General features: G+C 47.2%; 1 protein-coding gene across 1 annotated transcript in view; it reads right to left on the bottom strand.

Moving 5' to 3' along the window:
- The window catches only part of KLF9 (Kruppel-like factor 9), a gene marked incomplete at its 5' end in the record, with an annotated part of 27710 nt that extends 13383 nt beyond the window's left edge, over positions 1–14327 (bottom strand). Inside the window, one exon of the mRNA XM_006765301.2 lies at positions 13895–14327. Within this exon, the coding sequence (XP_006765364.1) occupies positions 13895–14327 (433 nt within the window). The remainder of the gene's footprint in view (positions 1–13894) is intronic.
- Between the last annotated feature and the right edge of the window lie 3 nt (positions 14328–14330).

Here is a 14330-nt window from a genome sequence, read left to right as displayed (position 1 = left end):
CCCCCGCCCCCACACACACACACACCAACCTCTACTGATCTGTGAGGCAGCTCCTGGGCTGGGACCTCAGAGAAAGATGGCAGACAATAGATTCTTGACTCTTTAGGCTCTCAACCCAGCTAGAGGTATGTCTTGGTGTCTCAGTTACATGGCCCCCATCTCAGCGACTCGGAACCAGCAAAGAGGTGAACTGACCTCCCCACAGCCACACGGCCAGGCCCAGGCCCAGGCCCAGATTAGCTAATTCCCATGCCCACCTTCTTCCTGCCACCCCAGACTACGGACGATGCTTCTTCCCAGTTATCTGTGGAAAAGAGAAATAATAAACAAACCACCAGGCACTAAGCAATGAACGGATATATGTGTTTGATGGCAAAACTATCCTGGGAACACAGATTGTTAGAATCTTTGCATTTTGGGTGATTTTTATGACTATCGGATTCAAGCCTGTCTTGTTTCAGATAAAGCCGACTCAGAGGGCAGGTGATGTCCCCAAGGACACCCTCAGATTGGAACCGGTTGTCAAATCCTCCTTCAGTTTGAGCAGAAAACAAGAGTAGAAGTGAAAGAGAAAAGGCCCTACCTAGGTGTAGAGAGAGCCTTTTAGGGCATGTTTTCCTGATTCTCTTACTTCCCAGATGCACGACCTTGGGGAGGGCAGCGACAGTTTGTAACAAGTAAGTTGCTGTTGAGCTTTAAATTTCAAAATAGAGTTTTAAAAATGTAAAGCAGACCCCGAAGCGCTGAAACTCTCTTGATTGGCCAGAGTTTCCTGCCAAGACCTGGGCTGGAGGGAGAGATTAGAGGGGCAGTGTGTAGAGAACAGATGCAAAGGTCTCTAAGAGGAGCCTGGCATTTTCTATCTCCTTTTATAAACAGGCTTGGGCAGTGCCAAAGGAGCGGCCATTGCCACCTGCCCACAACATGTCCAGAGCCACTACAGCCCCTCCAGGGGAATCCCCACAATGACTCAGTGAGAGGAGTTGGGTTGCCCTGCTGAGAGAAGGGTCCCAGTGCATGCCTCGCAGCTCTGCGCCCTTCCAAATGTCTTTTTTTTAAAAAAAAAATATCCCTATTGATTTCAGAGAGGAGGGGAGAGGGAGAGATAGAAACATCAACGATGGGAGAGAATCACTGATCAGCTGCCTCCTGCACGACCCACACTAGGGACAGAGCCCCGCAACCGGGGCATGTGCCCCGATGGGGACTCAAACTGTGACCTCCTGGTTTATAGGTCAACACTCAACCACTGAGCCACGCCAGCCGGGCGAAATGTCTGTTCTGTGTATTCCTGAGCCCAAGACTAAGCACTTGGGAAAAGGCCACAGGAGGACTGAGTCACAGAGGACAAGGATCTGACACCTGGACCCACTGCGCAGAGGCCCTCTCCAGGAGGGGAGGTCAGCATGCCAGAACCCGGGTCCCCGCTAGTGCATGGTGCCCCAGGGGAGACCACCATGTTGAGAGATGGCATGCAACACGGACAACCCTCCCATGATGCCAGAATCAGAGGTGAGCCTCTTGCCTAACAGTAGATTGCTACCCAGGGAAAAGAAAGGCAAAGGGGGAGGGAGAGAGAATTCTGATTTTGCAAACGGCACCCAAAAGAGGACCGAGAGACCCTGAATCGCCAAGGAAAAGTTCTTGTATTCACAGCAGAACTGGGAGGGGGTGAAGGGGCTTGAAAACTCAGTCTGGTTACGTGCAGCTTACTCTTTGCACACCCAGGCTCGTGACCAGGAATTTCTTACGCAACAGGCATAGCAGCTTCGCAAGGGCCACGGAGACTGTTGGCATCTCTAGTGAACACAAGGTTAACCTCTCCATTTGTGCACTTGGGTAAAATTATGTGTAGCGTCCACAGCTCCCAGTCTGGGGACAGCTGCTCTCCAGAAAGCCGAAACCTTTGGCTCAGAAAAGACAGTGGGCAAAAGAGGCAAGTACCGGAGAGGAGACTGGTGCCTGGTTAATGAGTGCCCACTCCACCTGCCGGCCGGGCTGCGGCACTCCGTCACTACTGATGCTCCACCAGCATGTGTTTCTAGCTTTCCCTCTCTGGGCTTACCCTCTGTATACAGCTGGCACCAGAGGAAGGCTGTGATGACCATAGGTCTTCCTCACAGAGGCCACAGAGGCCACTGTCAAATAGTGTATCAAGCCTTCATGAAGCGAGCCACTAATTAGTATTGCCTGGCACCTGTCACTGCTGACCACAAAGAATGGCAGGTCTGAGTATCCAACCGTCACCAAACAGCCCCCTGCCTGACGGCCCCAGCTCTCCCTGAGCATGCATTCCTGGGCAGTGTTTTGACATTTCTCGGCAAGCAGGACATTGAGAAAAAATGACTCAGGTTGGAGGGGCACATCCCGTGTCTCTTTCATGCTGGGAAGCCCCGCCTCAGTGGGCTAGTGCTCACCAGACAGGCATTTTGTGCCTGGCCATGGGCGTGATTTGCAACACGAGAGAGGGGAAGCCAGCTGTCTGGTTGTCACGCTGCTTGTTTTCGTTGAAACGGCAACGGTACAAAACTGCTGTGGAATTACGGCAGCACGGGGATTTCAGTCATTTTGATGTGTTTTTGAAGATCTAATTTGTGCCCCTTATAATTTATTACGGTGTTTTTGTTGGGGATTACGCACAACTAAATAGACTTCTGAATCCCAGTGGGCTCTGCCAAATAAACAGCTCTCATCTTTATAAAGATGAGGCCTTTATCTATCAGCACAGGGGGTGACAGCCGTTCTGGGCATTAAAATGGACAGACGATCGGAATTAAGGCCAAGTGAATGGCACCACTGATCACACGGCTGCTGTTACACTTGGGCCGGTGAGGCTCTGGGTACTGGCTTCCAGAACACCCCCTGAAGTAGGTCTATAGTGATGAGCCTGAGCACAAGACATACATGTTGAAATCCTCTATGTTTACTAAGACGACTCAGCCCAGCACCGGTGGCCAAACTTTAGGCTGAACTCCAGAGACAGGTCAGAGCCCTTTCTCGTCAAAGGAAAGAAAAATATGGAGAGACAATGTCATACTCATCTGTCTCTCCTTTGGTCAAAATCTGCTCTTTGGAACATCCTGCTTGTAATTCTAAATGGGCAGATAGGGTGATTGGCTGTCGGTTTTGTCTGGCACCCACTGCCTCTTTGCGGTAATAAAAAACACACCTCAAATTTCCTTTTAGAAACCGCACCTTCCTCACTCTGAGTCGGCGCAACTCCAGAGGTGACCCCACGACCCCAGAGGTCGCATGTGACCCATCCGTGCCACAGTGACTGAGCTCAGAGAAAGGCACAGCGTTCTAACTCAGGAATGGAGCGCGACGCCCGGGACTTTGCTGGGATCGTTAGGAAAGGGGAACTGTCTGCACTGAGAGGACGGGAGTCTGGAACTGCCGTCAGCCATCTTACTGCCATTCGGAGACAGCCTGCCCCTGAATGGAGCCAAAGCAAAAACCAGCAAAGCTGAGCCGGGGAGGGAGGCAGACACTTGAGTACCTGTATCTAGCGATACCTACAACTAGAGCTACTCCAGATGTGTTGGTAATCCGAACCAATAAAGTTCTATTTTTATTAAGCCAGTCCAAGATTGGTTTCTGTTGCTTACAACCAAGGGTCCTGACTAAGACAGCTATGTGCCCAGAACTAGGGTCTTTTTCAACGGGAAGGAAGTAGATTCTGGATAACTATTGGAAAAGACAGGACAGGTTTGATCCAAGTCCAAGATTTCTACAGATATTCCTAACTAAGGTTCATAAAAACTAACCACAAACCAGAGTTAGAACACAAGAGTAGAGAGCTAAAGAATGGTAGCTTTAGAGCCAAATCCAAGAGAGCCATGCAAAACGCAGGGTCTTTTCCCACTGGCAGAAACCCAAGACGTCCAGGTCAACCACCATACATACACGACTCCAACCACCTAGAAACAAGCTAGGAAAGTTCCAGAGTAACCGTGGGCTAAGTTAACTAACTCCAAGTCTAACTCCTCCTATAAAATGAGAATAAGAGTACCTTCCTATCTCATAGGACTTCTGTGAGTTTAAATGTGACAAAGTATGTCAACTATTTGGCTTGGAACTTGACATATAATAAATGGTAGATGTTATGTTCTTAGTACTATTATTACTATTACTATTAATATTACTAATATTAATAATTTACCTTATTACTGTTATTGTTATTACTACTATTATTCACTCACAACATTCACAGTGCCTGCTATCAATATCTAACACAGCTCTTTATATGTAATAGTCACTCAATAAATAAATATTATTTAAATGAATGAGCTGCTGCTGGATTAATCTGGAATTTTAAACAAAAATTCTAGAAACAAGGGCTTTCTGAGCAACACATTAATTTTTTAAAAAATTATAATATTCATAAATATAAATATAATTTATAAATTATAATATATGGGGACACTGTTCTAAATGCTTTAAATAACTCATTTGAATTAAGTCTTATAACAAACCCAAGTATAAAATGAACTGAACTCCATTTTACAGATGGAAAAACTGAGGCTCAAAAAGTTCTCATCGTTAGAGTGGCAGAGGCAGGATTTGAACACAAGGTTCTTGGAGGGACCTTTGGAAAGCCCATGCTCTAACCCAGTGGTTCTCAACGTGGAACACAGGCCCCACAGGCAGGGCAATTTGATTTTTAAGGGGGGGCAATTCGAGAATGATTGATTAACAGTGATTTTTTGCATTTCTTATGGTTCTAGGGGCCTCAAATACAGTATATAAATATATATTGTGACATATTTATATATTTCAGTTCTCTATTATATGTTTTTGAAACGTTATTTGCTATTTTCTTCCCATCACTTCATATTATTTTTTTAATAATTTCTTGGTGATTTCTTCCTCAGCACTTCAACTGTCCTTTCATTTATTTTTCTCTTTCATGGATGCCACGTTCTTTGGAAGCTTGTTTAGAGCAAGTTAATGGCCTTTTAGGCTTCCTCCACGTGAATAGGAGTTCACTTTTTGAATAACAAGAATTACATGTCACGGGTGGGGGGGGCATCAGGATTTCAGAGGTGCTTAGGTGGGGCGTGGCCAAAGAAAGGTTGGGGACCACTGCTCTAACCGCTCCTGCTGCAGGTAAAGGCCTCTCCTCACGTTCCTTCAAGGGTCCTGGTCTCTTCATCACAGGCTTCACTCTTCTTTTCTGACTGCCTCTCTCTCACCAAAGCTGGATTCTTGGAAGGGAGAGGTGTAAGTTCTTTTTTCCCCTCTTTCCTTTTGAACAAAGTATGGTTTCTTCCAGGTCTGAAATGTCTATAATTCTCAGGCAGGAGTCTTGTTCCTCTGTCTGCCCCTCTGGTTCCCACTTTGGTTCAAGTCAGCTGCTCCAGGAGGTACTTACTTCCAAAACCACAGAGACTCGCTTTGTGGTTTTCAAACATTGAAAAATGTTCAAAGTTTGTTTAATTCAAATACTACTAATGCCTGCATTTCAGATCCTTGTCATTAATTTTGTATGGCTTAAGCTCCCATCTCTTTATTTTAATCTATTTCAATAATGTCCTCAATTTTTATTTTATTTTATTTTTATTAATCCTTATCTTTCCATTGATTCTTAGAGAGAGTGGAAGGGGGGAGAGATAGAGGAGACACACCGATGTCAGAGACACACATCAATTGGTTGCCTCCCACATGTGCCCTGGGATGGAGCCTGCAACCACATGCCCTTGACCAGAATGGAACCCGGACCCTTCAGTCCGCTGATCATTGCTCCATCCACTGAGCCAAACTATCTGAAGCTGTCCTCACTTTTTAAAAAAGGATCCATCAGGAGTGAATTCCATTCTCCTGTTAAAATTTGTGATCATTCTCAATTTCATTAAAAGAAAAACATCCAAAGGCCCTGGGCTTAGATGGAGAGCAAACTGGTTCTTGCAGCTCTAGAACCTTTAGATTCCAGATCCAGATAATCAATTCTCACCTCAGTATTCCAAACGCTAACAGAGGTCATGACAGACGGAGACTGAAAGGGAAGCCTGCGGGCACACCGTCATAAACAAGGGCTGTAAGCACGAAGGGAAATAAATGCCTCGGAATATCCCACGCATAAAAAATGGATGCACCTGACTCCTTTCTGGGGAAGGCCTTCTCTGTGAATAATGTGAGTCCTATTATTTGCTGAGGGGACGGCTTGAGGCCTGGCTAAAACAAATGTTTACTCTGGTCCTTAAGGCACCAAAAAGGTATTAAAGTTTCAGGAGGGCTCCAGGAAGGGAGGAGTAGGAAATCTCCCAGGCACTGGGCTGTGGGCGGTTTCACAGAATATATAATACATAATAACAGGGCAGAGGTCCAGCGCTGACTCCACGGCTGCCCTTTGACTCAGTTAATTTGGTTAATTCAAAGCAGATCTTTAAACCAAGGTTAAATTAAACAACAACAAGTTTACCACAAATTGAAATCCTCAGGAGACCATGCTGGAAAAGCATTCCAATCAAAGAACTGTAAGAATTCACTACCAAGGGCCATCTCCACATGGGCCTAACTCTGGGCCTTTAGCTCCGCCTGCCCCACGGAGTGCCTGGGGCCCTCACTGAGCTGCTGAGAACACTGGGGCTCAGGGCAGCCAGTGCTATGTCCAAAGGCACACGCTGGTCAAGGCAGAGTCAGCTTCTGAACCCGGGGGTGCACTACCAAACCAGCCAGGGCCCTTGAAATGATTAACCCGAACAATCCCCATCTATCTGAGAGGGTGGCATCTGCTTTTTTAGAGACAAGATGATGGATGCGATGACCTCTCAAGGTCAATTCCAACCTCCAAATTCTATTCTTTTGATACCAACTGCTGCTGCCAAGCGGTCTCCGTCAGGCCCAGGCCTGTGACTAACTTGCCACCAGAAGTGGGGAGGAGTGAGAGGCAGGATTGCGCAGAGACCACAGCAGAGGATCCATTCCTCTTCCTTTTTCACTGTCTGTGGGGTGTTTTTCTTCTTCTGCCTGTTGCCCCTCCTTTTTGCGTGTGTTGCATAGAAACAGAAAGTGCCTTTGTACCATTACTAGGCACTAATTTACGCTCTTCAGTGGGAGCTGGGCCTGCTGGAGAAACATTAGGAAAAGGTGGGAGGGTCGGATGTGGGGGAGGATTTAAGCAGCAAAGGCCTGGAATGCTGCAAGCTTTTTCTCCAAGCCTGAGAACAGCCAAGGGGGGCGGAGGGACCCAGAAAATTTGGAAGTCAAGACTAATTAAAATGATGATGCTGTGGTGTTTGTTTTTTTTTTTTTAAATCAAGAATGCTAATGATCACCAGGCTTTCAAAAATCACATGGGTGGGTGGGAAAGCCTACTCTAACCATGGCTTGTCAAGTTGTATGAGGGGCTACTGAAAGTAAGTGCTGGGAAATCGTCCACCCACTTTTCTTCTCAATGAACTTATTAAGGAAGGCCATTGCCAGCCACTTTCCCAGTCTGTCCTGTAATGTTTCTCCCTGGGAAGTTCAGTCTGGGAATTTCTCACAGATGTTCGCTGGATACACAGGAACGTAAATCTGACCCTCATGTTCAGAGTCTTAAGAATTCATTTCCCTCAGGTGACATCTTTGCCTCTGAAAGTAATGGGGTGTTACCGTCAAAACATCAAAACATATTTACTCTGGTATCTCCCTCCCCAACCTGGGCCCCACTTTCACCCCTTCCCTCTCTCTTCTCCCCACTACTCACAGAAGATTTGCGAGGAAAATCAAGGAAAACGATGTTTTTTCTCTGTAATTCTACTCCACTTGTATTTTCTGTTGTGAAACAGCAATCCTGCCAGCAGCTGAAGCTCTTCTAGAACCCCACTTTCTCTTTGCTGGGGCAGCTAGATGGCAGATGATGGACAGGGGGAGTGAGGCCCAGCAGCAGCTGGTCCCTCCCACCTCTGTCCTTCCCCAGCAGTCCTTCATCCGCTGGGTGAGATTCCAACAGCCAGCGGGCTGGGCCATCTTTCCTTGGAATCAAGGGAATTTTAACCTCTTGCTGGAAAACCAAGAGCAATCCCTTAGGGCAGTGGTTCTCAACCTTCCTAATGTCGCGACCCTTTAATATAGTTCCTCATGTTGTGGTGACCCTCAACCATAAAATCATTTTCGTTGCTACTTCATAACTGTAATTTTGCTACTGTTATGAATCGTAATGTAAATATCTGATATGCAGGAGGTATTTTCATTGTTACAAATTGAACATAATTAAAGCATCGTGATTAATCACAAAACAATATGTAATTATTTATGTGTTTTCCGATGGCCTTAGGCGACCCTGTAAAAGGGTCATTCAACCCTTAGGACATCCTTGCAGTCCTTAGAAACCATCATCCTGTGCAGCTAGAGGCCAAGTGCAGCCCTTTGCTCTCTTTTCAAATGTAGATTTTTATTTTTTCCTACTGGAAAAAATACATGGATACATGAGGCTGTGTGTGTGTGTGTGGGGGGGAGGGTGGCGGGGATGTTATTGCCCCTAAGGGGCCAAAAATTAGATCTTGGGCAGGTGAAAAAATTCTCATCTATTAAAGTGGTTTGTGGCCTTCTAAAGGGGCACAGAATATTGACGGCTCTACAATATACTAAAATGTAGTGGGGGAGAACATTTATGGGGAAAAGTGTCTAACGTCTCCTTAAGGGAGAGAAAATAGAAAAAAAAAAAAAGGTAGAAAGACTATCTGTAGCCCTGACCGGTTTTGCTCAGTGGGTAGAGCGTCAAGCCACAGACTGAAGGTCTTGGGTTTGATTCTGGCCACATACCTCGGTTGCAGGCTCGAACCCAGCCCTGGTCAGGGCAGGTGAGGGAGGCAACCAATTAATGCATCTCTCTCACATTGATGTTTCAGTTTCTCTCTCTCTCCTCTCCCCCAACCTTCCAATCTCGCTAAAAATCAATGGAAAAACATCCTCAGGTGAGGCTTAACAAACAAACAAAAACCTATCTGTTTAAGCCCCACCCAGGCTTAGCTGTAAATCTATCTTGGGTGAAGGATCTCAGGCTATGAAATACCATTTCAGGTCACTTTAGGAAGTCCTCTCTAAAGAGGGATGGATTAGAGAGAATGTCATTAGGAGAGAAGGTGGTAAAGACTGGGCAGGGGCTAGTTCAGGGGTGGGCAAACTTTTTGACTCGAGGGCCACAATGGGTTCTTAAACTGGACCAGAGGGCCGGAACAAAAGCATGGATGGAGTGTTTGTGTGAACTAATATAAATTCAAAGTAAACATCATTACATAAAAGGGTACGGTTTTGTGTTTTTTTTTTTAGTTTTATTCATTTCAAACAGGCCGGATCAGGCCCGCGGGCTGTAGTTTGCCCACGGCTGGGCTAGTTAATGGGCTGCCTGTAGCCCACTTCTGAGATAGGCCTCCTGGCCTAGGGTTGTGGCCACAGTAAGACCTTGCCCTGTTCTTGAACCCCTGCCTCCTGGGCAGTGTTAAGTGGGTCTTTCTCACACCTTTGATGGCACTAGATTCTCCTGAACTAAACCCTTGACTCTAAAGGTTCTAGCAGTAATTAAGGGAGAAGAGTACAGGAGGTTCAGAGCACGCCTGGCATAGAGAAGCAAAATCTACAAACTTTAGTCTCAGGGAAGGAACATCCCAGCAGAGTTTGAGTTGGACATTCCTAGAGAGGCCAGAAAATCTATTTCCCATATTGGCAGAGAAGTGCCACGGTTGGGGGTACTCAGGTCCCTTCAGCCAGATAGTCTAAATATTGCAGGGAAATGTTCAGACAGCCTTAAGGAGAAACAGAAGCAGCCACTCTTGGGGTGTTTACAGCTCTTGTCTCTCCTTGTTGCACATAAACTTCCTTCTGCCCTACTTAAAAAAAAAAGTAAAAAAATTTTTTTTCTGCAGAACTGGAGTGTGATGGCTGGGATTTGGGGCTTTCCAATTTTCAGAATCCTGTAAACAGTGCTATCAAGCTCAACCTGTTGTCACCAATAGAGGACAGATGACTTAAGTCCCACCAAAGAGAGTAAAATTGCACCTGGCATGGAAATAAGGCCTAAGGTTTCTATCATTGAGATGTCAACCTAGTGCGACTCCACATCAGGCAGTTCTAATGACTTCTGACCTGGAATTTTGTAGTTTTCTTTCCCCCAAAGATACTCCCCACCCCAACATATGTACATTCTATGTACAGGGTGACCACAATGTCAGGATAACATTTTCTTAAAATCCTCACCTGAGGATATTTTTCCATTGATTTTTAAAGAGAGTGGAAGGGAGAGGAAGAGACAAGAGAGATGGTGAAACAACAATGTGATAGACATTGATGGCTGCCCACGACCAAGCTGGGGATTGACCTGCAACCCAGGTACTGCCCTTGACCAGGAATCGAACCCACGACCTTTCAGTGTGCCTGCCTGCACACTAACCACTGAACACACTACCCAGGGCTGGGTGGTGGTGTTGTTTTTATTGATTTTAGAGAGAGGTATAAGAGAGAGAAATATTGATGTGAGAGAGAAACATGGATCAATTGCCTCCCATAAACACCCAGATCAGGGATCAAACCCGAAACTTAGGCATTTGCCCTGACGAGGAATCAAACCGCCAACTTTGGTGTATGGAATGACACTCCAATGAACTGAGCCACTCAGCCAGGATGGGGTAAACTTTTTATAAGTGCCTGTGGGAGGGTTGAAGGGACACAGGTACAAGGAGTAGGTATGGGGGGTAAGTGGGTTTGAGTGGATGTTTGTGGAGGCTAGTTTGAGGTATATGCTGGGAGGTTGGGGAGTATGTTGTGTGTGGATGTGGGGACTATGGGGGGCGGGGCAGTGACCTGGGTGTGGATCTGTGGTGGTGTGCCAAGATCAACTAAACACTGGTTGCATTTTCAGATAATATGCTCGATATGTTTTCAGGCCGAGTACTCCAACATGTCTAATTGTTCATATGAAACATTACAAAGTGTCTAAAATGTCTGGAAAAGGAGTGTATTTTTTTTTCAGATTAACCGTGGATCCACTGCTTAACCTTTAGAGGTACATCACCTGAGAAGATAACTGATCTAGAGGCTGAAGAAAAACAAATAGTATCAGAAAATGTAAGCTAACATACAATTTTTAAAAACTTGATCCTGTTTCCTAATTTTGAAGACCCCTAAGCACACAAACTGGAAGACCCAGCATTTCTTGCGGGACTACTATGTGTGGAATCCTATTAAGCGCTTTATCGATATTATCTTTGTACAAGAACCTTTTCTTTCAGTGATACTACCCTGTTTTGTGGAATAAGAAACTGAGGCTCGAATGAAGCAGAGGTTGCAAACTTAAATGCCAACAGAGAAGATGTAAATGATTAAAACAAGGGTACTGTCCCATGAAAAGATCAGCTCCAGCCAATTGTTGCTAAGCAGGAATTCCGGCCCAGTATTGCCAGATCGTTCGATTTTTCCAGAGAAGCCAGAAATCTGGATTCGTGCCGAAATCCTCTGATTTTTAGATACTGTTAACTAATTAAGTTTCTTAAACCATGTGCTGGCCAAGGCAAACAGATATGCAAAGCAAATTCAGCCGCAGGCCTTGCAAACTCTGAAATCCAGTAACTTGCTTAAGGTCTCACAACTGGGGAACCATAGGACAAATCGGAGCGCAGCGCAGCTACCTCAAAAGCAACTCTTCTCTTAGGATGGTATAGCTGTACAGAATTAGATGCAATTTTATTTAAATGACTCAACTTCTAAGCCTGTGGTTCAATGGAAGTGGCAGCAGTAGGAGGCTCTATAGGAAGCGAGCACGCAGCCTAAGGGATTGCTGCTGGGCCACAGGGAGCAGGGGGTGTGGCTGGAATTTTAGCTCTTACAACCTTCACAGAATGCAGACATTCCAGCCCTATCTCCCATCCACCTTCTGGATTTTACCAGTGATACCAGCAGAAGGACCATCAGGAGCTCCTTACCCACCCCACTGACAATCTAACTGGAAGCTGCATCTGAAACTTGGGAATGCAGGAAACTCCTACAAGTCTCTTATTTTAAAGTAGCTTTTTTTTTTTTAAGCAGGAGTACCCTCTGACCATATTTAGATGCTGAGGTTTTGTTCTACCATGTCCTGGTATTACAGAGCTCCAGAACATACACAAGGCACCTGCAATCACCAACCATATCACTAGTTTCAGAAGACTGGCTGTAGCATTTAAAACAGGACTAACATTTCACTCCGTTTTCCAGTCCTGACTGTGTGAAAGGTTCCCCTGAAACAGCTGAGCTGACTTGCCGTATGGAGAATTAAAGAGCACCACGCATGCATGCACACATAAGCAGCCATTTCTATAAATGCCTGAGAAAAATCCCTCAGCCGGATGGTCCAGAATGTTGGGAATCTTTCTTTCCCCCGGGTCGGGTAGACTCAGGTAGCTCCCACAGAAGCACTGCGGGCCTCCCCAACTGGGAGCTCCCTGAAGGAGAGCGTGCCTTTGCTCAAGGTGGCAGTGGGTGTCCATGTGAACAACCGAACTCCGGGAACATGGCTGACACAGCCAGGCCCGCCTAACAGCTGTCGGTGAGCAACACCCTCGGTTAATACACCCCACTGTCACCCCTAGCAGGCCACGTTAAAGGTCACATCCCCCAATTCAGGCACGTGTCTGTCAACAGCCAAACACACACGCGAACTTTAAAATGTGCTGTTTTATGGCAGCCTAGATGACAACCCCAAAACAGGACCCGATTTTGCATGAACCACGGAGGAAACTGTTTTACTCCTGTGCCAGCAGCCACCTCCACAAGAAGCATTTTGCAAAGGAAATAAAATACGAGATGCAGATATGTAGCCTTTCTTTTAAAAAGCGAAATAAGACAAAATCAACCAATTATCACTTTAAAAACCACAGGCCCGGGCCCTGATCTTAAAAGTGCCAAAAAATTACATAGAAATGACAACCTTCTAAAAGTGGTGTCAGGGCAGAGGGGAAAGGCGCTCCCTGGGAAGACCAAGCCCCGTGCTTCCTTGTCAGAACAGCAGCTGTCAAGGAACCTCCCTACAGATGGTGAGGCAGCATGGCCAAGTGTCGGCGCTTCCCTACTTTCTCAGGACGTTCGGCGAACCAACAGAACTGGCTGACCCCACCCTCCAAAGCCCATTTTTATCCTGCAAGATGTCTTTTTAGCCACATTCACCCGGCCAGCCCTGCCCTTTGCTCTCCCTCGGAGAGACCATTCCTTGGGGCCTCCAGAACGTTTCAACAGTCATTATCCAGCGATGACCTCCAGCAAGGACCACACCTCCTCCTCCCGAACTGCTCTGTTCAGGGTGGAGGGTGAACCCTAAGTCACGTGGGGGGGAGGGGGGAGGAAATCAGCTCTGAAACCTCATCAAAGAGGCTAAACCAGTCATGAAGTTAACCCACCAACCATTCCTTGATCAACCTCCTCTTGCTGCCTGAAGCAGTGTTCTTTCAAACCTCTCTGGGGACTCTCGGCCAAATTTAAAACCACCTTGGCAATCCCTGAAAAGTAGCAGGCATACAGCTAAACGAGTCCTTAGTCATCCTTAAAGGGTTCCATCCACGTAAAGAGTGCCGCTTCTCCCAGGTTTTGGGCCATTTCCCTGCAATCCCACAAGAGAATCAAATAAAAGTCCAACATCGCCGGGTGCGGGAGTCCTGGGGGCGGGGCAGCACCACTTCCCGCGAAGCCGGGCGCCGGGGCTCGCACCCTGCACTCACTCCACCCGCCAGCTGCACGCTCTCCGAGGCTCCCCGAGGCGGGGGGCAATTAAGGGGAGTGAGCTGCCCGTGTCGACACGGCCCAACTATTGAAAGAGTTAAACAGCATCTCATCCAAAATCTTTGCACCCTCCGGGCGCACTGTGGTGTCCTCGCTGCCCGGGAACGCTACCAGGCCAAAGGTTAACCAGCCCCAGAGGTCGGTGGGAGAGGGAGGCGCCGCTAACCTGTATGCACTCTGTAATGGGCTTTGAGATGGGAGGATTTTCCATAGACTTTCCCACAGCCACTGTAGGGGCACTTGTGCCTCTTTTCGGAGGCGTGTTTCCCCTTCGCAGCCACTCCAGGGTGGAGGAGGGAGAGCGGGCTGGGCGCGCCGCCAGGATCCTGTCTCTCCTCCGGGCTGTGGGAAGGACTCGACCCAGATTCGGTGGTCACGTCGCTATCGGATCCCATATCCTCATCCGGACTCTCCAGGCTGTCGCTACACACCGAGGGGGTCTGGATGGGTCGGTACTTGTTCAGGTCCAACAAGCTCTTGGCGATGGTGACCAGGGTGCAGTAATCCTTCCAGGTGTCCCCCGGGTCGCCGTGCTCCTTGGTCACCTCGCGCTCCGGGAGTCGCAGTCGCTCGGCGTCGGGAGCGCCCCCCTGCTCCGGCAC

The sequence above is a fragment of the Myotis davidii genome, unplaced genomic scaffold (genome assembly GCF_000327345.1).
Source record: "Myotis davidii unplaced genomic scaffold, ASM32734v1 scaffold616, whole genome shotgun sequence".
Classification (NCBI taxonomy): Eukaryota; Metazoa; Chordata; class Mammalia; order Chiroptera; family Vespertilionidae; genus Myotis; species Myotis davidii.
Note: the sequence above shows the minus strand (reverse complement) of the source record. Positions and strands in the feature narration are given on the sequence as shown.